This window comes from Ricinus communis, chromosome 8 (assembly GCF_019578655.1).
Source record: "Ricinus communis isolate WT05 ecotype wild-type chromosome 8, ASM1957865v1, whole genome shotgun sequence".
In the NCBI taxonomy this organism is placed as follows: Eukaryota; Viridiplantae; Streptophyta; class Magnoliopsida; order Malpighiales; family Euphorbiaceae; genus Ricinus; species Ricinus communis.
In genome coordinates, this window is record NC_063263.1 from 8,436,529 (window position 1) to 8,462,415 (window position 25,887).

Consider the following 25,887-nt stretch of genomic DNA (forward strand, 5'->3'; position numbering starts at 1 on the left):
GCAAAAATTTTACTCTATTTAGTCGGTTATTTTATCATCGAACAGTGGAAAATATACTCTCTTGTAAGTTTCCGGTCCATTTAGGAATTCCCTTGAAAAGTTTTCATGAAAATTCAGGTAAACTGAAAATTCTAAAAGTCTAGGCACTAAACATGTGATTGTTCCGAGCTAGACATCCAAATTTTAAGTATGCTGACATGTCAAGATCACAACGTAAAACCTTATTGTACTAACATATACTACATTGCACAGAATCCAGCCTCGCACAGTCCCTGGAAACTGGTCGTGCGTTCTGCTTCTTCAAAGTAACTAGCAAGCAGCCACCTTTCTCTCTTACATAATCAAACCTCAAAAATTAACACCCTAGCCTTAAAAGGACCCCAATATCTTCTAGGGTTTCTCTTTAATAGTTAAGATTGTTATTGTTATTATTTACTTATTAATATCATTATTATGTACAGAACAGCAGCTTCGCGTCTCCGAGCTCTCAAGGTCAGTTCTCTTCAAAACCCTAATTTTCTGTTTGGTTCTCGAGAAAATGTGGGAAAAAGGAATTTTTTTAAACTTGTTTTCGGTTTTATTATCAGGTAAAGCTAATAAAGTACTCTTCTTTGTCAACTATAATGATTAAACCGCAATTCTTTTTGAATCTTTTTAAATTAAGGTACATTGTATTAGAAGCTATTATCTTTTTCCGGTAGATCTGATTTTGTTTCTCACTCGTGGTTTCTTTAATGCTATTTTTTGATGTCTCGATGTTAAATTTTAATTTCGTTATGATAGTTCTTATGTGTGTTATAGTTTTGGCCAATTTATCAAATTTGGATATTTATGTTTCAGTGTATGAATTTGATAATATGATGAAATGTGGCATAAGAAGTAGTTTATTGGTAATTCTTTTTAATGTTTAAAAATCTCTGACTGAATGGAATGACTTTATGTGGTTAGAGCCATGTTGGCAATTTAGGGGCCACACGTTATGCAACTTCAAGTGCAGTTACTGCTAGAACATCCTCACCTGGGTTCTTTAGTTGGCTGACTGGTGAAAAATCTAGTTCTCTTCCTCCTTTGAGTTCCCCACTCGCAGATGTTTCTCTCCCTCCTCCATTACCGGATTATGTCGAACCTAGTAAGGTTAAGTCAAAAACTCTTGAAAATGGTGTCAGGATCGTCTCAGAAGCAACTCCGGTATGTTTATCATGTTACAAGTTTTTTCTAAGCATTATTTGTTTAAAAACTAATCTCTATCCTGAAGTATACTATTGTTTTTCAAGAGTTCCTTGTTTATGATTTTTAATAACACTTTTCCTGTTTACTTGGCTGATAGAGTCCTGCAGCCTCCATAGGTTTGTATATCGACTGCGGCTCTATATATGAGACTCCCATGTCATGTGGGGCTACACATTTGCTTGAACGGATGGCATTCAAGAGCACTAGGAATAGGAGCCACTTGCGCATTGTCAGGGAAGTGGAGGCAATTGGAGGTAATATTGGAGCTTCAGCCTCTCGGGAGCAGATGGCTTACACTTTTGATGCTCTTAGGACTCATATTCCTGAAATGGTAGAATTGCTTGTTGATTGTGTGAGAAATCCCGTCTTCCTGGATTGGGAAGTAGATGAAGAGGTAATTTTAAATCTTGCTATCACTGAAGTCTAAAAATGCCAATTCAATATTCCTGGTATCATGAACATTTAATAATTCTCTTAGGTCTTTTCTTTATGTTTGGCTATCTTATGGTTAGTGGATTTATCAGATGTGGTCCAAGATATCCTTTCTTTGAGTATAATTTCAATTACTGTGGAGTTGTTAGAAGGAAACACTTCACTGCAATGTCTACTGGTTACAAGTTATAACCAATATTGATACCTTCCTAACTGTCTGTATCTGCTCCCTATGAATGATCTTTATAATGTTTAATATTCCATCACATGTTTGTGCAGCTTAAAAAATTGAAAGACGAACTTGGACAACTCTCTAACAACCCCCAGGGCTTACTGTTGGAGGCAATTCATTCAGCTGGTTATAATGGTGCACTGGCAAATCCTCTCGTTGCTCCTGAATCAGCACTGAATAGATTAGATGGTACCATTTTGGAGGAATTTGTATCTGTAAGAACAAGAATACTTTGTTTGAATTATCAATATCATTGGATCTATATTCATTTATCAATTACTTATTTTATTATGCTGTCTCTATTGTACTAACTGAATAAATTTATTTTTTAAATGCAGGAGCATTATACAGCTCCTCGAATGGTTCTTGCAGCTTCTGGTGTTGAGTTTGAGGAGCTTATATCTGTTGCAGAGCCACTTCTTTCTGATCTCCAAAGCGTGCAATGCCCTGAAGAGCCACACTCTGTGTATGTTGGTGGGGATTATCGCCGTCAATCTGATTCACCGGTGAATATACATTAGCCATGGAATATTATCCTTTCAATATTATTAATACCTATCCATTGTATATGGTGCTTACTTTATTTTCTTATATGGTGCTAGATGACACATGTTGCTCTTGCTTTTGAAGTTCCTGGAGGCTGGCATAATGAGAAAGAAGCTATAGTTTTGACTGTTCTTCAGGTTTATACTGAGCTTGACCCATTTATTTATTTATTCCTTTTTCCCCCTCACAACTACTTTTACATTTATCTTAGCATCCGTTATTATATAAACATGTAAATAACAATTTCAGTGATATTGCAGATGCTTATGGGAGGCGGTGGCTCATTCTCCGCAGGGGGTCCTGGCAAAGGGATGCACTCACGATTATGTAAGTCACAACCACGTAGCGATATACCATGATGTTAGATTATTGATTTGACTTTGTCCTGTTTATCCTTGTTTCATATTTCTCAAAAAGTGTTCTTTTCCCACTTAGTTTTTTTTTCATAAACTGTATTGTTTTTTTATTTAAATTTCTGTCTTTTCCCTTGTGTTAATTCTTTTGAATGCTTTTGAACACAGATCTTCGAGTCTTGAATGAGTATCATCAGCTTCAAGCTTTCTCTGCATTCAACAGTATTTTCAATAATACTGGATTGTTTGGCATATATGCTAGCACCGTAAGACCCTATGTCCAATTAATATAGCTTGTGATGCATGTGTTAGCTCAACTGCTTTCTAATTTTGTATGCCATCAATTTGAGTACTAGTCTAGCTACTGAAACACTCAAGGAAGATGGGGAATGTTCAAAGCATTAATTTGAAATATATGGTAATTCCTTGGATGATAGTTAATTAGGCTTGGCACAATAGAGACATACAAAATGGCCTATGGAAACATTGTGTCCTCATTATGCACGAAACTTAATATACATTTGCATGAGAACGTTGCCTTTGTATGTATGCATTTCTGTCCTATTTTGCTTTGCATTTGCACTCGATTTCAATAAGTAAGCTTATTACCGCTGCATGGTATAAGTATTCAAACTCTGGCTAATCACCTTCACCTTCACCTTCTTTACATGCTATTTTTTTTGTGATATCTTTTGGGTGAAAGCCTGTTAATGATCTTTATCATTACTATAAATAGATATTAAGCTTGAGGATCTTTTTATTGTGACAGAGCTCGGATTTTGTGCCAAAAGCAGTTGATGTAGCAGTGGGAGAATTGCTTGCAATTGCAGCACCCGGACAAGGTTTTCTTTGCATGTCTCTTATTTTTTATTTTTGTGTGTGTGTGTGTGTGTGTGTGTGTGTGTGTGTTTGATGGACTACCTCTACTCAAGTACTATTACAGCACAATCCTTTCTTATTCTTTTCTGTTTCATATTCTTATGGCAGTTTCCAAGGCACAGCTTGATCGTGCCAAAGAGTCCACAAAATCTGCTGTTTTAATGAATCTAGAATCTCGAGTATGTCTCTTTTCCTCTTGAAACATAATGATCTTGTTGCTTAGAATATTTGCTATATTGTGGCCAATTGATTCTAAACTCAGAGATGATAATTGGAGTATTCTTTTCGAGTTATTCTGTCAATAATACATATTTGACGTTGTAGTATATCTGCTTCCTTTTCTCACTTTCTGTTATTTGTTTCATGGTTTCTTTATTTATGTTGAGACCTTTCATGATTGTTGCATGACTGCGATGTGCAGATGATTGTGACAGAAGATATAGGGAGGCAGTATTTGACCTACGGAGAAAGGTAATTTTACCTCTTAACTCAAATTTAAGGATATTGAATATTAGGGTCACATATAAATGATATTGGATTCTCTGGTTACTAGACTTCGGTTTTTAATCATCAAAACTTTGATCACAGAACCTGAAGAAAAACTATACTTTCCAGCTTTAAAGCATTTTCTTGTTCTGCTGATCAAGTGTTCGAGATTTGGTCATAGGAGTTTATTCAGTTGGTAGGGTAAACATTGTAATAATTTTGATGGACTGGGTAGATTATGCAGTTGGAAGTTACTTCATGGTTAATTATGAACTCCATGAAATGGTCTTTTCACCCCACAGTGCCTTGCAATGTGTTATATCATATACATAGCGAAAGCTTCTCTGTTGTTGATTTGGCTTATGAATAACGCATTTCTCACTCATCTTATCAGGAAGCCTGTCGAGCATTTCTTAAAGGTCGTGGAAGAAATCACACCAAATGACATTGCTAAGATTGCACAAAAGATTATTTCGTCACCTTTAACAATGGCATCTTACGGGGATGGTAACATTCTGGCATATTCATAACCCTGATTTTTGGGTATAAAAATCTGGATGTAGTGTAGGTTCTTAATCTGTTGTTCTTTTTGTTCATTTTGACAGTTATTAACGTCCCAAGCTACGAGTCTGTCAGCAGCAAGTTCCATGCATAATTATTGATGAGAGTTCACTGGAGTTGAAGTTTCACCATGCCAACAACACGGTTCCCCGTGTCTACATTGGCAACATCCAGCCATTCTCTTTGGTCTTATTTTGCTGAAATAAAAACAAATTAAGGAAGAGGTTTTGCAGTATATGGAAGGAAATACACATGCAATAGCTTTAACTTTCAGATTCTTTTGGATTTATCCAATCATTTGTTTCGAATATGCATGGATCACAAATTTTCTTTGTCCATGATAAAGTCTGGAATTTTGTTTGTTCATGTTAATGTACTATCAAGGAAGAATGAAATCCAAGTGACATGAACTTCAAGCTCATTTTATCTTGTACCTTTTTGTGGTTTCTGAAATTTGATTTGTTACTAGCAAATAAACGAGATTGTCAATTCCAGGCCTTTTTTGCCATTCCCTCTTTCATTGCTCAACTCAAAAATCAGCAGAAAGTGAAAAGGGTTCTAAGCTCACAATCTTTGTTGACTAATTAAGTGCTGTTCTGTTCTGAAGTCGTTTTCAGAGCCGTCAGCTGTAAAAAAAAATTAAAAAATAAACTGAGCAATATCGCAGTAAACGGCTACGTTTTAATATGGTCTTAAGACAACATTCGAGTCCTGCACTCAGCCTTGACCTTTTACTTATGCTAAATTGCTTCTTTCTGATATCTCCACCACGCAACCACCATGAGGCACCTCCATTACCGCCACCGCCACCGCCACCATTCACTCCTCGCAGCAACAACCTTAAACCACCGCCAATACGCAACCAAATACACAGCAAAAATAACCTCAAAATCCCCAAAAGGCAACATACTCTCAATAGAAGTAACACCACCGGTCCCCTCCGATATTCGCGGGTATGCAATCCCACGCCACCACCTCATATGCAAAGCAACCCAAATCCTGCTCACTCCACAATCACCGGCCAACCCAAACCCTTTCCTTTCCCTCCAGGACTACCTCTCCTCTCTCTCCCTCTCCCTCACTCCCTCCGAATCCTCCGAAATTCTCAAGTCCCTGAACTCCCCTTCTCTCGCTTTTCATTTCTTCCAATTCTGCCCTTCCCTTTGCCCTGCTTTTCGCCACAATTCCTTCACTTACACTCGCATTATTCTCATTCTTTCCAAATCTACCCTCCCTGATAGATTCAATCTTGTACGGTCTCTTCTTTCTGATATGGACAAGAATGGAGTGCGCGGCACCATCTCCACCGTTAATATATTGATTGGGTTTTTTGGGGATGGTGAAGATTTGGAGAGATGTATCGGGTTGATTGAGAAATGGGATTTGAAGATGAATGGGTATACTTATAAGTGTTTAGTTCAAGCTTATTTGAGGTCATGTGATAGTGATAATGGATTTAGGGTTTATCTGGAAATGAAGAGAAAAGGGTATACACTTGACATTTTTGCTTTTAATATGCTCTTGGATGCTTTAGCCAAAGATCAAAAGGTTTGATTTTTATCTTGTTTTTTCTTGATAAGATTATATGAATTATGCGTCCAGGTGATGTGTTGGCTAAATGTCGCTATATTTATGCTCATAATAGATAGAAATAAATGTAGATTGATTTTTATCTTAGATGGCCAATACCGTGTTATGATATTTTAATTTTATGTTGTTATTGTTTTAAAGTAGGTTCCTTATTTTGATAGTTGTAAATTATCTATTTAAGTTTCAATTTCATGCCACTATAGGATTGGATATTGCTATTCTCTAATTGGCTTTCAAGTGTGTGGAAATGTTGTTTGATTATTGCAATTTTGTGCATAAGGTGCCTCAATTGTGTTTACATATATGTGAGCTGAATTCTTCTGTTCTTCCTGTTCAATGAGCAATTACTGTAACTTTTGAATTATATAAAAGAAAGTATCTTGAGCTATACGGCACAGGGTTGGGTGAATTTTTCATAAGTGCTGCTAAAAGCTGATAAGTTACTGGAGAAAGTTTGAATTGAATTGTATGAGTAACCTTAGTGAAGATACTCACTTTCAGTGATTTAAAGAATCTTTGTCATATGTCAAGGTTCTTAAAACTCATCGCTTATTTTCAGTGCATAGTTGCCTCTCTTACTGTCAGTCCATGAATTCACAGTAAAAGTTTAGCAGAACCATAATGACAAAGAAACATTGAAAAGTGAGGACAAAGTAATGTTTTCTAGCTTGTTTAGTTGGAGCTGCCGCATATTGCAACATTACTTTCCAATACTACTAAAGCAAATGAATACGAAGTAGGGATAGCTGCAGTCAATGAATTCAATTCACTCGTCTTCATTACTGTTCTACTGTTCATATCATCATTGGGATCCTGATTATCTGATCTGCAGCATTTTGACAGGTTGACCAGGCTTTCAAGGTTTTTGAAGACATGAAAAAGAAGCACTGTGAGCCTGATGAGTACACTTACACAATTATGATCAGGATGACAGGAAGGATTGGTAAACTGGATGAATCATTGGCATTATTTGAGGAAATGTTAAATAAGGGATGTTCTCCCAATTTAATTGCTTATAATACTATGATTCAGGCACTGGCTAACAGCCGGATGGTTGACAAGACAATTCTCCTTTTCTCAAAGATGATGGAGAAAAATTGCAGGCCCAATGAATTTACCTATAGTGTCATACTGACACTTCTGGCTGCAGAAGGGCAACTTCACAAGCTAGACAAGGTTGTGGAATTATCAAGAAAGTACATGAATAGGTCAATATATGCATATCTCGTGAGGACATTAAACAAATTGGGGCATGCAAGTGAAGCCCATAGGTTGTTTTGCAACATGTGGAGCTACCATGATAGAGGGGATAGGGATGCATGCCTGTCCATGTTAGAGAGCTTATGTAATGCTGGTAAAACTGTAGAAGCTATCGATCTGCTCGGTAAAATTCATGAGAAAGGGATAAACACTGATACTATCATGTACAATACAGTATTCACTGCTCTTGGCAGGTTAAAGCAAATATCCCATCTTTATGATCTTTATGAAAAGATGAAACTCGATGGCCCTTTACCAGACATATTCACTTACAATATTTTGATCTCAAGCTTTGGTAGGGCAGGAAAAGTCTATGAAGCTATTAAAATATTTGAAGAACTTGAGAACAGTGATTGCAAACCTGATATTATCTCTTACAATTCCTTGATCAATTGCCTCGGTAAGAATGGTGATCTCGATGAAGCTCACATTAGGTTCAGGGAAATGCAAGAGAAAGGGTTGAATCCTGATGTCGTGACGTACAGCACACTCATTGAGTGCTTTGGCAAAACTGATAAAGTTGAAATGGCTTGCAGATTGTTTGATGAGATGCTAGCTGAAGGCTGCTTCCCTAACATTGTAACATACAACATCTTACTCGACTGTCTGGAGAGAAGTGGGAGAACTGCTGAAGCTGTGGATTTGTATGCAAAACTGAAACAGCAAGGACTAACACCTGATTCGATTACATACTCTGTGCTTGAACGACTGCAAAGTGGTTCGCATAGAAAACTTAGAGTGCGCCGGAAAAATCCAATCACAGGTTGGGTGGTTAGCCCATTGAGGTGATCATGACAAAGTCATGACTTGTTATCCAGCATAAGATTTTTCATGCATAATTTTGATTCTTCATTGATTTATTGCAAACCAGATACTTCCTAAAACAATTACAGGTATATATTGCTCCAGTAATATTTCCGAAAATATGGTGCTATATTGCTTTTGGTTGGCAGAGAAATAAATATCATTTCTTTCACTATGAAGAGATTTGGCCTATTGCCAGCATGCTGCAACTGCATTTATGGTTTATCCAATTGTTGCAGGGTGACATCAGAAGATCATTAAGACCGTAAGCTGATACTTCATAAGGAGCACTTTATATCTGATGGGATGTTGTGCTAGGCTTGGGGGGATTTCTTGAGGTTAATTTGTGGGAATATTTCACTCCATCCTGTGAAGTGGACTTCAAATGATTAAAAGTTTCAAGTTAGTTTCTTCTGTCGACTTTCTTTAGCAGCTCCCTGCGAAGCTTCAATTTGTATATAACCTTTGCATGATTCATAGAAGTTGATTATTTCATTTTGCCATCGCTGTTGCTTATGACTTAGAATACATGTAACTTGTATATTTATTTGTGTCAAGAATTAAGACGGCTCAGTTTTAGGTTTAAAATGCTGATGCAGTTGGATATTAATCATATGCAATTGTAGACCTGTAACGGGTTCGGGTATCTGCCCGACCTGTAAAATATCCAAGCTTGACAAATTATCCCCACACTGCAAACATACTTCATAATCCATGGATTCAAGGAACAAGTTTCCTCATATAACCAGAACTACTTGGACAAATTAAGACAACAACAGATTCCATAGAAAATTACAGACACTTTTAGACACGATAATTTTCTTTTACCAAAAAAAAGCACAATAAAAATTTCTAAATATAGTGGGCGTCACACTTTATGTAAAGTCTAATATAAGTAACAAAATCCCTTATGCAGGGGATGTGTATCCATTTGGATTAGAAAATATATGGAAACTTTTTTTTCTTTAGTTTCTGGCTTGACTGTACCTGGTCTTTAGTCTGAAGCCTAATATAACAAGCACTCATTTTTCTTAGTTGTCAATTGTTGATACGTTACATATAAAGGAAAATCTATTAAAGCCAATTATCACAAGTTTCAAAACCAAAATCTACATAAGGAATGATCAATTTGGCCAATACCATTCACCTAACATCTGATTTCCTCTATAATAAAAAAGTATTAGTTTATTATAGCTTCCTTCAGACATGGCAATACTGCTACTCCTGCTTCTCGCAGCAAGTCTTGCAACTTTTTTTTTTTGAGCACAAGTCTTACATCCTCCTGCCAAGGCGTTTTCACCAACCAAATTCACTCCGTCATTCCAGAAGCCATGCAATTCTCCAGAGTGAACTGTGCAAGTTGGCATCTGGGGATTGAAGCTAATAATATCTTTGAATGGTGGACGACTCCAAAAGAATGTAAAGAGTATGTAAAGAATTACATGTTAGGCTACCAATACCGGTCCGATTCAAAAGCTGTGATTAGTGAAGCTATCAACTATGTCGGAACCCTCCATTTTCCCAAAGATGGAAGAAGCATTTGGGTCTTTGACATAGACGAAACTGTTCTTTCTAATCTTCGCTACTTCACTGATAAAGATTTATCCGGGTGAGCAATGAAAATATTACTATGCATTATATTCAAATATTAGTATGTTATATATGCATAATTTGATACTGTTGAAGTAGTTGATCAGTAAGGTGGGTGACGAATGTGTAATATTTTCCACTGATGAAATTGATTGAAGGTTGGATCCGGCCCTTTCCACACCAGAAGGCGAGGTAATGCCGGAGTCTCAAAGGCTATACAAGAAGTTATTGTCTGTTGGAATTAAGGTTGTTTTCCTGAGTGGAAGAAAAGAGAACAAGAGAGATGCAACAGTAAGTAATCTAAAGAAAGCTGGATACCACTCTTGGGATATGCTCATCCTAAAGTAAGTACCTAATCGTTGAGCTTAACTATCTTATGGGTGTATTTTTACAGTTATTTTCACACGCAATTTCCAGAAAAAGAAGAAAGAAATTACTATCTACCTGTAACTTAGTTCAGGTTTTTATTAACACATATGTAATAGTTTTAAATAATAAAATATTTATTAATACCTAATGTTAAACTGAAAAATACTAGTATATATGCTCTTCTATTTATTAAAATATATACATGGAAGATTATTATCTAGGTTTGATATATACATCAAAATTAAAATGAGAGTGACACGAATATATAACGTATACTTTATCATTTAAAATTAATGAATTTATGTTAATCATATATCGGTTTGATTTTTAAATGGAGACATATGCCAAACTTATTTTCTATATACATTTGGTAGAAGTAAAAGTTTTTCATCGAGAATAAGCTTATTTGTGCAAGAGAACAAGTCTCATTTTCCGATTTTCTTTTTAAATAATAATAACTTAAGACAATTTAATGCAATATAAAAATTTAAACTGATTAAACAAAAAAATATACAAATTATATTCCCTTAAAATATAATAAAATATGGCTTTTAAATCTTTTTCAAATTATGACTTTTTTTTTATTTTTTATTTTTTTAATAAATTATTTTTGGTAAAGCAACAAAAAATTTACTGAAAAACAATAAAAAAATAATTGAAAAATAACTACACTGTAAATTTAAAAAAGTAGTTAGAAAATAGTATTTTTGAAAAGAAAATTTATATATATTTTATTGATTTAAAGATATTTTTAAAAAGTTAGCATCATTTTTACAAGTAAGTGGAATAGCTTTTCATAGGCAGCCAAAAATCACATATTGTATTTTTTTCTGGCTTTTGCAAGTAGCTAAAAACAGAATTTATTTTTATAATATTATAGATAAATGAACCCTTCAAAATAAATTTTAATAACACAATTATCTATTAAAAGTAATCTGTTTGGACAAAATTCCCATAAAAACACTTTTCAATTTTATTTATCAAATATTTAACTGCTCGAAACTAGCAACTTTTGTAATACAACTTTTGCCAATATGAGAAATAACTTTTATAAATTCTGCTAGGCTAACCCTAATTCTTTCCTAAAACAATATTTTCCAAAAGATTTATTTTCTCAACCTCGTTGAAGTTTTTCTTATGCTCTAATATTTCCTTTAAAATATTTAACTCACTCGAAATTTTAAATTAATTAGAGTCGGCTGAAAAAGTACAACATGATGATTTCCTAAGAGATTATCTATTTTCTTATTACTATTTTCCTTTCAAATATATTCTAAATTTAGAATTCATATGAGACTCAATATATTAATATCGGTATATATAGAATCCTACATGTTATATTATGGAGAGAGATAGAGAGAGATATATAAAATAAAATAGACTTAATTGTCAAAAAAAATCATATACTTTGTATTTGTTATCAAATTTAGTATGTACTGTTCAAGTTTTAAATTTTAGCATTAAACTTTAACATTGATTTCGATTTTAACATCTGGTGAAATTATTAACACAATTTGTTGAGTGACGTAAATTCCGACAACAACAATAAAAATGAGGAATTGAGTCAACACCTTCACTATTAAAATATTATCATTTAAACACGTAAGCTTATTAAAACTCTAAAGTTAAAAAAATAAAAAAATTAATTTATTTACTTAAATAATAATATTTTAGCAATAGAACGAATCAATAAGTCTAATTTTGACTCTGTTTTTTTTTTTTTATTGTTGCCCAAGTTCAAGCTAGCAGATTTAATAGAAAATTCTATTAAATGTTAAAATTGAAATCAATATTAAAATATAATGTTGAAATTGAAAATTTAAAAACTACGTGCTAAATTTGATAACAAGTAGAAAGTTTAATTTTTTTTTAACAATTAAGCCAATATAAAATATTATACGATGATGAATTTTCTCTAAGAGACCATTTTTATTGTGGCAATTCTTAATTACAGGAGTGATGAATTGGCAAACAAGACAGCACAAGAATATAAATCAACAATGAGGGAAAATCTTGAAAAGGAAGGATATAGTATTGTGGGAAACATTGGGGATCAATGGAGTGATCTCTTGGGGCATAATGGAGGCAGACGATTATTCAAGCTGCCTAATCCAATGTACTATATACCCTAGTTACTAACCTATTAAATTAATTGTTTCTGCCTTTTATGATCTTAATCAGGCTTCAATATTAATAGTTAGAGCAATAACAGTATCAAGCAGCTTAATGATCATATAAGTGGGGTTGCAATTTGGATTTTAAAGCTTGCTTGTAAGATCAAGTTCTAAGTTATTATAGTAATTAATCTATGGTAATTTTTATTTCCTTTTGGTAAGCAAAGAGGAATAGATGATAGAGGGCTATCAAAGGTCTAGCCTTTAGAAAGCCACTCTATATACTCACATCAGATTTTCAATTTACATCTTGATGACACACTTAAATGAGTAATTAACAGATCCGGTCCAGTTCTTGCTGGCAGCACAGCACTAGAGTGTATCATCAATTAGACCAGACCCACTGATTAAATTCTATATTTTACAAGTTAAACTCAACCGACTGATCAAATTACAAATAGACCGCCAATCTAGTTAGAATCTAAAAGTTAAATATTTAACTAAATTTAACTCGCCAGTTTAACTAGAATTTAATAGTTGAGAATTCTATCACTAAATTTTTAGCCGCCCCTTTTCTTTTTTTCGTTTTTCTTTTGCTTTTTTTATTAAAATTTCATCTTTTAATCAACCGTCGGTGGTTTCTTTTTTTTTTTAATTATTAATTAGTTTTAATAAATATATATTAGTATTTTTGAAAAGTTTTATGGTTTTTCATTATGAGAATTTTAGATTTTCCTTTTATAGGAGTTTTATTGGTTATCCATTATAGAGATGTTGAGTTCTCCCTCTATGAGAGTGGTGAAGAAAAAAAAATTAAATTTGATATTCAAACAATCGGACTCGCCAAAACACATCTATAAAGTCGATATGTAGCTTAGCGCCACCGAGTGGAGCATTCTTTCCGCATAATTGCAATTTACTGCTCCATCAACATGATTGATGATTGTTATGAGTAGATTTTTTTTATTTGTATTTCTTGATGTTTGATATTTATTTTTATCTTTTATATCAAGATGTACTTATTAATTCTAATTAATAGAACATCCATATTTCTTCTCATAAAAAAATTTAATAGTTGGACTAGCTGGTTTACAAACTTTAATTATAAAATAATTAGAATTTAAAGAAAATAAAAAATTTATAGCCGGATCAATTAATCTAACCAATTCGTTTCCCAACTAATTCAATCACCGTTTCAATTTTTAAAATATGAATTTGACCATAAAAAGCTCTTATTTTTACATAGGGAGAAAAACACATCATTGATAAGTTCATATTATGTATATATATTTAAGGCGTTTTTAGTAATTTATTGGTATGTTGCATATACATAATATGTGGAAAATATATACTTTTACCTCACTTTAGCCTTATTGTCTAATTTCAGGTGATAATAGTAAAAGATGGAGAATATGAGCCAAATATATATAAATGAATTTTAATTGGAATGTTATTGCGAAAGGTTCGGAGTAAAGACACTTGGACTACCAAATATTGCAGGCCTAGCCGAATATATGAAGGCCCACAAGGAGATATTAATTATTAATTATGTAATTAAGGATAATTATTTTTAAGTTGTTTATTTTGTTTATGATAGTTAAATGGATAATTATAGCAATATTGTGCTTAGAGAATGATTCCGCAAAAGAATTTCTACAAGTAATGGGGATTCTTTAAACAAAGGACATGAATCTATCATTTTTCTCTCTGCAAATTCTCTACAGTTCATCTTTCTCAAATACTTTACATTATTTTTTAAAAGATCAAAGGCTTTTCAGGATATAGAGAGTGATAACCAATCATTTTCATCCCTTGAAGAACCTTTAGATTTTGAGGGAGCGTTAAAATTTTGTTTTATATTTCTTATGTCTTTCTATTTAATTTCAATGGCCATTGGATTAAATATGTCAAGCTAATTTTAATAAGAGTTTAGTTTAACTTTTACTTATGTATGAATCTTATTCATTATGACTTTCATGAATGATTTCTTTATTTTCATACATGTCTTAGTTTCATCTATTATTGTTGATTGACCATCATATCAGTTTAATAGTAATATTTGTTATGAAAATCTTTAAGTTAAAAGTATTAGAGGCAGCATCTTTACTTTAATCTATGTTGGTATAAGAAACCTAGATTGTATCATTAGCTTGAGTGGCTTAGGGAAAAAACACATCACTATCTCATTCATTAGATTTGAATTTAAAGAAAAATAAAGAGATTACTAAATATAAGCTAGACTAAATACTATTTTATTATATAATATACATTAAATAATTTAATTTCTTTTATAAACCTTAAAACTATTCTCAAAACATTGCAAAGAAAAAAAATGAAACAACTGTGTAAATGAAATACGGTTACCATATTATTGAAGAAAAGTTTGAAGGTTCCGCATAAAAGATAAAGTTTATAAAATTACAATAATAGATAAAATTTCCCCATTAACAAAAACATTACCCTTCAATGTCTTCATCAATTATGACTTTATTCTTTCTAATTATAATTAGTTTTTATTGATTAACAATGATGTAGTGTATCTTTTTTTTATTTAAATTGCACTTTTTTTCTTTGTAAAATTTTATTTTATTATTTTTTTAAAAAATAATATTTAAAAAATAGACTTATAACGGTACAATGCGACAACCGTATTCTAGCAAAATTGAAAAATCAAACAATCAATTGCATATTCATGTAACTAAAATAATAAAAAGAAGAAAAAGGAAAAGGAAAAGGAAAAGCATATTGCATAAGGTAAAGTGTATTATTTGTCACAGTTGAAAACAGAAAAGAACAATATTATAACTGGGCGTTCTAAATATGGGAGCTTACTATAATTTGGATACTTTTTTCTTCGCTTTGTTTTTTGCTTTTTAATTTTGATAAAGCCAAAGCATCAATAGTTGATAATCCATAAATTTATTGATGCCATTAGGAACCGATAAAGCTACTTTTTGTTTTGTTTATTCTTCTTGAAGAGACTTCTGTTTGTTTTAATTATCCTTAATGAAATATGTGAATGATTTCTTTTTTAAAAATGAAATTTTTAATTAGTTTCAAAAATTCAGAAAGGAAGAAGAAAAAAAAGCTAAAGAACTGAAATAAAACAGTTAATTTTCATCCAAATCGTTACTTGTTAGGACTACCTCACTGTCAAAATAAATTAATAATTAGTGGGACGGACTATTTCCAACCATAAATTAAGAAGTATTAATCACGTGATCTGATTGATTATTGTATAATATCTGTTGTTTAATTATAACCTGATCATCAATCTTTACTAAAAACAAGAGATAATCAAACATCATTTTCACATGAATTTAAAGGAGACACAGAACTAGGGTTACCTGAAGGACTATTTAAAGCTCAGATATATCCAAATTTGTTGTTATTCTTTTTGGAAGCAGTGAAGAAACATGCATTGCTTTATTAAAAGCTACTGTAAAATCCAAGGATGCTCCACTAAAGAGATTTGAAAGAACACATCAAATTTTTCCACATTCATTTCCAAAATGTACAATTCAGTTTAGTTACTGAACTATTTCGTAACACATAAATAAAATACGTCTGGGTACCAAAATTATTATTTTTATTCCGAATAATCAGATATCTAAGTGAACCTCATTTAATAAAAACGTATTTAACAAAAATGATTTAATAAATATCAATTTGCTCCTTGAGCTTATAGGCAAAGAACATTCAGTGTCAATTTTTATCTGAATTCTAAAATTTGGCTAGAAATGAGAAAATTGTTTTTTTCTTTTTCTTTTTGGAGCTAAGTATCCATCACCCACTGGGTTCAAGAGAAATTATCGTTCAAGCCTAATAAAGATTTATATAATTATTTTAATTTCCATATAAAATTTTGAGTATTATTTTGCTCTTTCTTTTCTATCTCTCTCTCTCTCTTTAATGAATAGTGTTTTTTGAAACTTTCTTAAATTATTCTTTTAAAAGGAGGACAGTGAACAGTGTGGCAATTAACAATGATGAATTCCATCTATTACCATAGAGCAACAGCAAAACCTGATTCGAGTGATGAAGCTGTAAAAGGTTTGTGGGGAAGGAGACAAAATTTAAGTAATTTCTGAGTACAATTATTATAGATGCTGTTTTCAAACCTTAAGACAAAACATAAAAGAACAAAAGATAAGAAATCTGTCCAAGATCACGAAACCAAATTTTCTTTATTATCGATTGGAGCGCATATCACATGGTCACAAAAGTATATTTTCCTATGGAAATCTATCAAGTAAACGGCATTGCATTTATACGCAAGAGTCTATTCATTCTTGCACTTTAAGATACAATAACTAATCTTTCCCATTGAAGAGTCCAGATAGCTTTATCAAAGACAAATGGTAGAATTAAAGATAATAAAAAAAAGAATGAAGAATGTGGGGCGAATTAATCCTCTCAATTCAGAGAATCCATGTGGTGATATAATTAAAGTAAGAAATATAAAAATATATACACTTCGGTAACACATTTCTTAGATGGTTCCTCATATTATTATGAGAAGATTGACTAAAATAGATTGAGAATGTTTTTGTTACAGTATCGCATCATTAGACTTGTTCTTTACCTATGTAGTAATTGTTTTATCACGTGCCATTTTTATTGTTGTAATTTCTTTTATGAACATGACATGAGCATTCAATTATTGAGTTTGAAGCAGAAATATGTTTATTATGCATATATATAGAAGCACTGAGAGAGCATGGAGGACTGAGGTCATTACCCTCATAGTTTTTTAAAATTTTAATTTTATTCTTATGGTCTTTTTTTTTTTAAGGGTTTTAGTTATAGCATTGTTTAAATTTATCCTTGTAGTTTACCCTTTCAAAATTTCAGTCTAATCCTTTCAAAATTGGCCCTAATTAAATTAAATTTTGAATCCATCGCTGCATCAAGGCACTGCAAAAGGTTTATCTTCCCCAGATTTTAAAAATAAAAACTGTGGATGATGCCTTTTAATACTGTTGTATTCTTTCTTAATTAGCAAGCCCTGAAAGCATTATCTGTTCATGGGTTTACTTACTTCTTCATCATCTCTATATGTATCGACATTTTGGAGACAAATAATAGTGGCCATCCTTGTATACATGTATGAGTGAAGTGAAGTGAAGTGATTGGATATAGGTCAACTCTTGTAGATCCCTGAACTAAGATTTTATAGGATCCAATTGGACAATTTGGTTCAGTGTATCGGCCACATTTGCCTCCGTTTTCAAGCTGCACCGTTATTTTGTTTGATAAAAAGGGCTTCATGTTATTCATTATGGTGTTTGTTACAATCCAATTTCCCCCCTTTTCAGTCCCTCACTTTCCATTTCTTCCTGACCTAATGGAACATCATTAACAGTGACCCATGATGGTTTTTATGGGCACAACATTGGTATATTTGCAAACTAAACACCCACTTGCTTGCATGATTTATATATTTAGGGGTTTTCTGGATAGGGGTAAGTTGATAACATTTACTTATAGCTCGTTTATTCACATATACATATATCTGTTGATCAATATATCACTGATTAATGTATGAAAATTATCAGAATAGACAGTAGGTGAATTCACATCAGTTATAAGGAATTTAAATATGAGCATTTTAAATTAAATAGATTCGCAGTCGCTTGAACAGACTGAATTCTTCAAATATAGCGTGAAAATGAATTATGCACCTATTTAAAAATGAAATTAACACTTACTATATTGGCTATGCATTAAAGTGATTAATTAAAAAAATAATTATTCAATACATAAGCATATAAATATCTTTTGTTATTATGTATGTAATTTGAAACATAATCGTAAACTTAAACTTGAGACTCACAATTCTAATAGACTGTGGACTCCAGTATGGTATCTAAGTAATTTGAATACAAATCCAAGGTCATATAACAAGAAGAGCCCTATATAAGAAATGGAATAGCAATGTAAATGAACCATATCCTCTTTTCTCCACAAAAGTTGAACACATATAATGGCACTGTTCCAACTCTTATTCCTGGCAATTATACTAGCAACTTCCCATGGCTCAGAAATGGGCGTTCCCCACCAAATCCACCTCCTTCGGCCACAATCCGGCACGGCGGGCCACCATGTTCCCGGTGTGTCCTGCCTAAGTTGGCGCCTAGGTGTGGAAACTAACAATATTATCGGATGGACAACAGTTCCTGCGGAATGTGAAGGGTACGTAGGGCACTACATGTTAGGACACCAATACAGAAAAGACTCTAAGATCATTGCCGACGAGGCTTTTCTATATGCTAAAAGTCTCGAGTTGTCTGGCGACGGCAAAGATATATGGGTCTTTGACATAGATGAGACTACACTCTCAAATTTACCTTACTATGCTGAGCATGGATTTGGGTACGTATTCCTCTCTTTTTCTAATATAATTTTGATTATCTATATATGAAGAAAGTAAAGATAAGATATAATATGATAAAATTTGCATGTATGAGTCATATTGACAATGAAGTTTCAACTAAGAGCATTATAGAAAAAAGAAAAAAAGAAAAACTTCTATGACTTTTTTATTTATAAAATATTTTTACATATAAAAGTAAGCAAATAAAATATACTTGTTACAATGTATACAGATATATAGAATTATAAAATAATCAACTATAGATGCCTTCTTTAATTAAGAAAATAATTATTTTAACAATATATATATATATATATTTGGACATATTTAAATTTATATATTAAATTACCGGAAGTCAGCCAAACCTTATATAGTGCCAATTTTAGCTAGAATTGTACTATTTTGTATTAATTTTGGCCAATCAGACTAAATTGAGGAACTTAATATATTATGTGTTTAGTTTTTTAAAATGTTTAGTTGAAATTCATTAAAAGATTCATTTCATTTTTTTAAAAATACATGAGAGAGAAAGTAAAATAAAAAATAATAAAGTTAAAGAGATATTTTAGTGTTATGGAATATATTGATAAACTACCAGAATTCATCTGGAAATTTTATCTATTTTGTTAGAATTTGGTTTATTTATAACCAATTCTAAACAAATTTAAATATATAGCTATTTAAATTAACTTTCACTTTATTCAAAGCTGGTAAACTTTGGATTTGCAAATGAGTTCTATAAATTTTATGGATTTCAACCAAATATAATATAAATAAATTTATTCATATTTATTAAGAAAAAAATATTATTTCTAAAAAAAATTATATATATTCCTCAAAACATCTAAGAAAATAAAGTTTTATTCATAAATAACAAGAATTTTACTCATAATTTGAATTTCTTTCCTTTTTTTTCCTTTCTTCCACGGCTTTTCAGATTGTCCTCAACCCTTTCTCTTCCTGTCTCTCTCTCTATATATATTTTTTTGAAAAATATTTTACATATTATTTATTATCTGGACTATGAAGACAAAGTCACCTAGTACTAAGCATTAAAAAATACAAATAGTAGTGCCAAAATAATGTGATGATTGATCCCACTTGGCTGCCATGATATGAAACAACCTCAGGGCTGAACCCTATAATTCCACATTGTTTAACAAGTGGGTGGTCACAAGCAAAGCTCCAGCATTGCCAGAGTCTCTCAGCCTTTACAAAAGACTACTGTCTCTTGGGATTAAGATTGTCTTCATAACAGGAAGAACTGAAGACCAAAGGACTGTCACAACCAACAATCTGAAGAAAGCTGGATATCACACATGGATGAAGCTTGTACTAAAGTAAGCATTCCCATTAATCTTCTTAAAAGAAGACGTCAAAAAGAAAATGGATATATATGAACTCTTACCCTAAAAATAATTTCGAATTGGGTAATATCAAAAATTACTTTTACTTCCTATATTTTTGAAAATTATATTTTGATAATTAATCCTTAAAGTTCTTTTTTTATATCAATTATTTTTAAAATAAAAAAAAAATCAAGAGAAAAAGAAACCTAATGATAAATTTTAATTAGGAAAAAATATTTTCTAATTCTTCTAATTTATTTATTTTAGATAATTTTTCACTCATCATTATTACAACCGCATTTGGCTCTATATAATAAAATCATCTATATAACTCCATATAAGCAAACCATTTTATACATTTAAGATCTAGCTCAAGTAGTAAGATACTCTTAGGAGGTGGAGGTTTTGAGATCTATATGAGTTTTTACTTTTATGGTGAATGTAAGAAGATGCATATACTATGTTGTGTAGTTCACGGCCTATTTAGACCTCCATGAATAAAAGAATGATAATCAAATTATTTATATAAATTAAAATATTAAAATAAAGACAAAATATTAACATGTCTAAATTTATCCCTTTTCCTTTTTAACTTAAGATATTTAATAAATAAATTTTTTAATGATGAGTTTTTTTGAATGGACTATTAATTTAAAATTCAGACAATTAAGAGAAAGAATAATACTGTTTTGAAAAAAGAAATGAATAAACAAGTGTGCGCTCAAAATGCATTGGATTCATTTGCTCTAATTTCACATGCCAAATGAGTTCAAAACATTTGAGGGGTCAGTCATTCCTTTTAGCGACACATTAAGGGTCACACAATCACAATTCTTGATGGCAGGACATCATCTTATTCAGGAAAGACAGCAGTTTTCTACAAATCAAGTGAAAGAGGAAAGCTTGTGAAGAGTGGATACAGAATTACTGGCAATATCGGCGATCAATGGAGTGATCTATTGGGGACATATACTGGAAATCGAACCTTCAAATTACCTGATCCAATGTACTACATCAGTTAGTAAAATTGTTGTGAAAAAATATATTGTCACTAATTAAGTGGGTAACTTTCAAGCAATTTATAAAAAATTTGTAGCTTCTCCACCAATAAACTAGCTATATTTCCAGCTAGTTTTGAAGAATTTGTCTAACTCTTTTCTTTTTTTGATATGCATCATCAGTATCGATCTGGAATCATTTTATTTTAGTGTTTTATGGCAATGTTGGACTTTAATTTTGATTTAAATCTTTAGTTGAGCACCATCCATTATGCTTTCCTTTGTGATTGATTGTTTTCTTTTTTATGAAAAGCTTTGTACAATTGTTTGATTGATTGACTTAAAGTGATGATATGTAACTTTTAAATATTAACTAGTCATGAATTATAGAATAAATAGAAAAGAGTATTTGAATATGAAATCTCTCGCTTCTAAAAACGAAAGCTTTTACCATTTAAAATTTTAACTGTTTATTATATTAAAATTTAACTAACTATGTTAAAAAAAAGAATTTCATTTCAAAACTTTCAATTATTATAATTGACCAAGATGGCTAAGCATCATCATTATTGGTTTGGAATCATATTTGAGTTCTTTATGGCACTCTGATTTTAATTTTAATCTTCGGTTGACCATCCATTTTGCCTTTTCTTTGTGATAACTTTTTCTTTATTGCTTTTTGAAAAGAATATTATGGTTTATTTAATTGATTGATTTAAAGCGATATATTGTATTCCATAATGAGAATAAACATATGTCGGCAGCATATATATATATGTGTATATATGAATTCTTACCTTTATTTTAAAGAAATAAAATTTAATTTCGCTATTAATTTTATCAACCAAGCTCAATTTAGTCTGTTTAAAAATTTAATTTTTTAATCTGATTTAAAATAATTTTAATTAAAAAAATAAAAAATTAAGAGAATTAATATCAAATTTAAAATTTAATTTATAATTTTAATAGAATTAATATAATTAAGTAATAAATAATTATTACTATTATTATTCTTACTAAAATTGTTCTCACTTTGACTGCTTTGACACCACTACCATCACAAATATCTCCTTCACTGTTTTTATTAAAAGAAATAATAGTAAAAATACTAAAAAATAATAATATTTATTTTTTATTATATTTTTAACTATCAATATATATCTTTTAACTTAAATAATTTAATTTAATATAAAAAATAAATATTTTTCTATTTTTATTATATCCATTATTTTTTTAGAAAATGTGTAATTTATTCTTTTATTTTTTTAAAAATAAAATTAATTTGAATTAAATATATAAAAATTTGAGTTAAAATATTAATAAATTTAAAAACCAGCTAAATTGATCCGAACAATAAGATTAGTGGTCAAATTGAATTTTTCTTTTATTTTAAAACATAATTAACTATCCAATATAAAATGCTTCAATTAAATTAAAAACTCAATTCCTAAATTTGCAACTATCATCAGTGATCCAAGAATCACTAAAGTGTATAGGTAAACCATTTTCAAAAACGTTTTAAAGTTTAATTAAATCATTGTAAAATATTTAAAGTTTAATTAAGATCAAAAAATGTTGAATAATTAATTATACTTTAGGATTAAAGTCAAGAGTTTATTTATACCTTTTTGACATAATATGTTGGTGGGTGGATACAAATTCTGTTGATCGGTGGAAAGTGTTTTGTTAAAAGAAAATCAACAGAATGGTGGGAAGTGTTAGGAATCTCTATGCGAATAAAAAAGATAAATTTCGACTTTTCTCATCATATTATATAAAAATAGTTAATTTTTGTTTTTAACATTTAATTTAATTTGATGTCTATATTAATTTATATTTTTATAATATTTAAAATTAATTTTATAAAATTTTTATAAATAGTAAAATATTTTCTTAAGAGTTTTAGTGGATGCTCGATAATCGAACTCAAAACCTTACTTCACGGCTATTAGATACATTCTAGCCATACATACTAGAAAACACTTAATATACAAACAAGGCATTCATGGCCAAAGAAAAGTGGATGTTACATTACATCACCTCATGTTTCCTGGAAATACTTGCCACTGTATTGTGGTCCTTTTCTGTCCCTAAAGTGGCACGTTTTGTTTATCAGAAAATAACAAACAAAAAATAAAACACAAAAACAATGGCAAGATTGACAATATTGAAATAAATGTTACGATTTCTTGAAGATTAAGAACTATACAGTAGATATTCAAATAACCGAATTGAACTGATCCGAATATTTTTACTATTATGGTATGGTATCGGTTATTTAGTAAAAACCATACTATAACCGTACCAGAACCGATCCGTCTTGTACTGATTCAGACCAAACCGTAAAATTGAATTTTTTACATATATTTATTAATAATTATTTATATTATATAAATAATACATATTAAAAATAACTATAATATTATAAAATATTTTATACTCTATTAAAAATTATTTTATATTTATCATTTATATAATTCAAGCAATTGTTATCAAAATAAAAAAATAATACATATTAAAAATAACTATAATATTATAATATATTTTATACTCTATAAAAAATATAAGTTATATATATTAATATGTCACATAGTATACTGATACTAGTAATCTAGTATACATACTATAATATTAGATTTAAAATTTATTTATTATCTAGAAATTTTTGACAAGTTAATTAAAAATTATTTAATTTAATAAAAAGTTATATAAATTAGTAAAAATTATAAAAGATATTATTATATAAATATAATATTATTTATACTATATTTATTAATAAATTAAATTTTAAGTATATAATATTTTTATTTTAAAAATAATAATATTAATTATACTAAAAGTATTAATTTATATAAATATAAATATTAAAATTAATAAATCAATTTTCTTAAAATAATTTTTATATTATTATACTAATAAAACTTAAAAATTAAATATTTAGAAATAATTAATTTATTAACTTTTAAAATATCATAAATTAATATTAAAATATTAAAAATTATATTAAATTATATTTATAAATTTAATTTTTTTTTAAAGGATCGTAGAAAACTTGAAAAAAAAATCGTCAAAATATCTTTTAACAAAGTTAGGGATAGCGAGCTAAGAGAAATGACCATTGAAATGCGAGCTAAATTTGAAAAATATTGGGGTTCTTTAAGATAAAATGAATGTTATGTTATTTGTGGCTGCTGTTTTGGATCCTAGGTGCAAATTAAAGTACTTGAAAACTAAGTATACTATTTATTATGGTGAAAATGAGGCAAAAAATTTAGAAAAAATGGTGAAAACAGCTTTAGAATTGATGGTGGATGAATACAAGATAATTGAAGATCAATTATATATGGGTGAGGTTGTAGGGAGCTCAAAGAAATCTACATATGATAGTGGGCCAAGTGATACAGAAACAAAAGAAGAAATTAATGAGTTCTTTTTAGAGGAAGAAGCGCAGCAGAATTTGTCTAAGATGTCTGAGTTACATAAGTACTTTGAAGAATTTGCAGAAAAATTCACCATTGATTTCGATATCTTAGCATGGTGGAAGGTGAATTCAGTAAGGTATCCTATCTTGTCCAAGGTTGCACGTGATATATTGGCTATCCAAGCTTCAACAGTAGCCTCTGAATCTGCATTTAGTACTGGAGGACGAACTCTAGATCAATATAGAAGTTCTTTACTTCCTACAACAGCGAAGGTCCTCATTTGTTGTCAAGATTGGCTTAGAAGTTCAAATAAACATATCCAACTAGAAGAATCAATAGAGGATATTGAAAGCATAGAGTCAGGTAACATTTCTTTACTTCTTACATATGTTTGTTTATTGTTGATGCTATTAAGTTTTATTGACGTAATTTTTTACTTTTATTGTAGAAATTATTCAAAATCCTGAGATTGGTAAGTCCTTTATGCCAAGATTAAATATGAAGTGCTAATTTTGAGGGGAGGTAATAACATTCCTTTGCTAATTTTGGACTTGTATTTTAATGCTACATAAAGTTTATAAATTTATTTATTATAATGATTGTCATCTGCAAAATATTTTTATGCTAGCAGTAACATATATTTTAATGGTTTGTAGTTGAATATTGAATGAATTATTATATTTGCAAGTAACTGAATTGCAAAACAGATTGTTCAAGAATGTGACTGCAATTCTAATTCAGATTTTCATGCTACTTTTTTTAGATTGGTAATCATATTTTTTCTAAATGTATTTGATTAAAGATGATATTAAAGTTGTATTTTTTAAATTTTTTATAACCGAAAATAGCACCAAACCGAACTGTATTTAATCGTAAAATTGGTACAATACGGTATTAGATCCTTTTATGTTTGGTACGGTATTGATACCTTTAATTTTAAAATAACTGAAGTTTGATATGTTACCAGTGATTTATAGATAACCGAATTGAACATATTCGTGCTCAGCCCTAGTCATAATATTAAAGGCTCAAGGGATATAGTGAAAAGAAACAGAAGATAACCCATTCTCTAACTCTACAATTTCATCAAATATAGCTTGAATGATTGATGGAATATGCTTTCCTTATACACGCTAGTTGGATGACTTGCAAAACATCTCCTTCAAAGATTGCCTTCCTTCGCCTCATACCAATAACCCGGCTCATGCAACCTCGCTAAGCTAGAAATTCTAATATAAAATGATCATTGATACCTATGTATATGCGAGAATTTTTCTCATAAGTTGACATCCTCTG

The 25,887-nt window shown here is 30.4% G+C and overlaps 4 protein-coding genes across 7 annotated transcripts; all 4 read left to right on the top strand.

Annotated features, from left to right (window-relative positions):
• Window positions 1–284: 284 nt before the first annotated feature.
• Window positions 285–5,140, top strand: LOC8273762 (mitochondrial-processing peptidase subunit alpha). Its single transcript, XM_048377708.1, has 13 exons — window positions 285–492; window positions 949–1,188; window positions 1,328–1,624; window positions 1,942–2,109; window positions 2,233–2,400; window positions 2,497–2,577; window positions 2,701–2,767; window positions 2,962–3,059; window positions 3,563–3,635; window positions 3,781–3,851; window positions 4,094–4,143; window positions 4,553–4,665; window positions 4,764–5,140. The coding sequence occupies exons 1-13, from the start codon at window positions 454–456 to the stop codon at window positions 4,811–4,813; spliced, it is 1,515 nt and encodes a 504-aa protein (XP_048233665.1). The 5' UTR covers window positions 285–453; the 3' UTR covers window positions 4,814–5,140.
• Window positions 5,141–5,292: 152 nt separating this feature from the next.
• LOC8273763 (pentatricopeptide repeat-containing protein At1g51965, mitochondrial) lies at window positions 5,293–8,876 on the top strand. 3 transcript variants are annotated; one of them, XR_007216925.1, is made up of 3 exons: window positions 5,293–6,267; window positions 7,153–8,462; window positions 8,613–8,876. XR_007216925.1 is itself a non-coding variant. In XM_048377707.1 (3 exons), the coding sequence occupies exons 1-3, from the start codon at window positions 5,500–5,502 to the stop codon at window positions 8,615–8,617; spliced, it is 1,953 nt and encodes a 650-aa protein (XP_048233664.1). In that variant the 5' UTR covers window positions 5,293–5,499; the 3' UTR covers window positions 8,618–8,876. The 3 variants fall into 3 exon arrangements, 2 of the variants coding, with proteins under 2 accessions (XP_048233664.1, XP_015572797.3); XM_048377707.1 differs by having other exon boundaries at window positions 7,153–8,332; XM_015717311.3 differs by having other exon boundaries at window positions 7,153–8,876.
• Window positions 8,877–9,017: 141 nt separating this feature from the next.
• Window positions 9,018–12,509, top strand: LOC107261005 (stem 31 kDa glycoprotein-like). Its single transcript, XM_015717354.3, has 3 exons — window positions 9,018–9,982; window positions 10,122–10,307; window positions 12,287–12,509. Exons 1-3 carry the CDS (start codon window positions 9,705–9,707, stop codon window positions 12,462–12,464), a joined length of 642 nt encoding a protein of 213 aa, XP_015572840.1. The 5' UTR covers window positions 9,018–9,704; the 3' UTR covers window positions 12,465–12,509.
• A 5,872-nt stretch (window positions 12,510–18,381) lies between these two features.
• On the top strand, window positions 18,382–21,378 carry LOC8273764 (acid phosphatase 1). Of its 2 annotated transcripts, none has more exons than XM_015717333.3 (3): window positions 18,382–18,821; window positions 19,953–20,162; window positions 21,033–21,313. In XM_015717333.3, exons 1-3 carry the CDS (start codon window positions 18,433–18,435, stop codon window positions 21,061–21,063), a joined length of 630 nt encoding a protein of 209 aa, XP_015572819.1. In that variant the 5' UTR covers window positions 18,382–18,432; the 3' UTR covers window positions 21,064–21,313. The 2 variants fall into 2 exon arrangements, with proteins under 2 accessions (XP_015572819.1, XP_002515949.1); XM_002515903.4 differs by having other exon boundaries at window positions 18,385–18,821; window positions 21,016–21,378.
• Window positions 21,379–25,887: the final 4,509 nt, after the last annotated feature.

Excerpts from the sequence above, each read along its gene's own strand:
- LOC8273762 (XM_048377708.1), top strand. The coding sequence starts at position 454 with ATGTACAGAACAGCAGCTTCGCGTCTCCGAGCTCTCAAG. Across the intron at positions 3,060-3,562 it reads TTGGCATATATGCTAGCACC|AGCTCGGATTTTGTGCCAAA; the intron begins GTAAGACCCTAT and ends TTATTGTGACAG. Across the intron at positions 3,852-4,093 it reads TAATGAATCTAGAATCTCGA|ATGATTGTGACAGAAGATAT; the intron begins GTATGTCTCTTT and ends TGCGATGTGCAG.
- LOC8273763 (XM_015717311.3), top strand. The coding sequence starts at position 5,500 with ATGAGGCACCTCCATTACCGCCACCGCCACCGCCACCATTCACTCCTC. Across the intron at positions 6,268-7,152 it reads CTTTAGCCAAAGATCAAAAG|GTTGACCAGGCTTTCAAGGT; the intron begins GTTTGATTTTTA and ends GCATTTTGACAG.
- LOC107261005 (XM_015717354.3), top strand. The coding sequence starts at position 9,705 with ATGCAATTCTCCAGAGTGAACTGTGCAAGTTGGCATCTGGGGATTGAA. Across the intron at positions 9,983-10,121 it reads ACTGATAAAGATTTATCCGG|GTTGGATCCGGCCCTTTCCA; the intron begins GTGAGCAATGAA and ends AATTGATTGAAG. Across the intron at positions 10,308-12,286 it reads TGGGATATGCTCATCCTAAA|GAGTGATGAATTGGCAAACA; the intron begins GTAAGTACCTAA and ends TCTTAATTACAG.
- LOC8273764 (XM_002515903.4), top strand. The coding sequence starts at position 18,433 with ATGGCACTGTTCCAACTCTTATTCCTGGCAATTATACTAGCAACTTCC. Across the intron at positions 18,822-19,952 it reads TATGCTGAGCATGGATTTGG|GGCTGAACCCTATAATTCCA; the intron begins GTACGTATTCCT and ends AAACAACCTCAG. Across the intron at positions 20,163-21,015 it reads TGGATGAAGCTTGTACTAAA|GACATCATCTTATTCAGGAA; the intron begins GTAAGCATTCCC and ends TCTTGATGGCAG.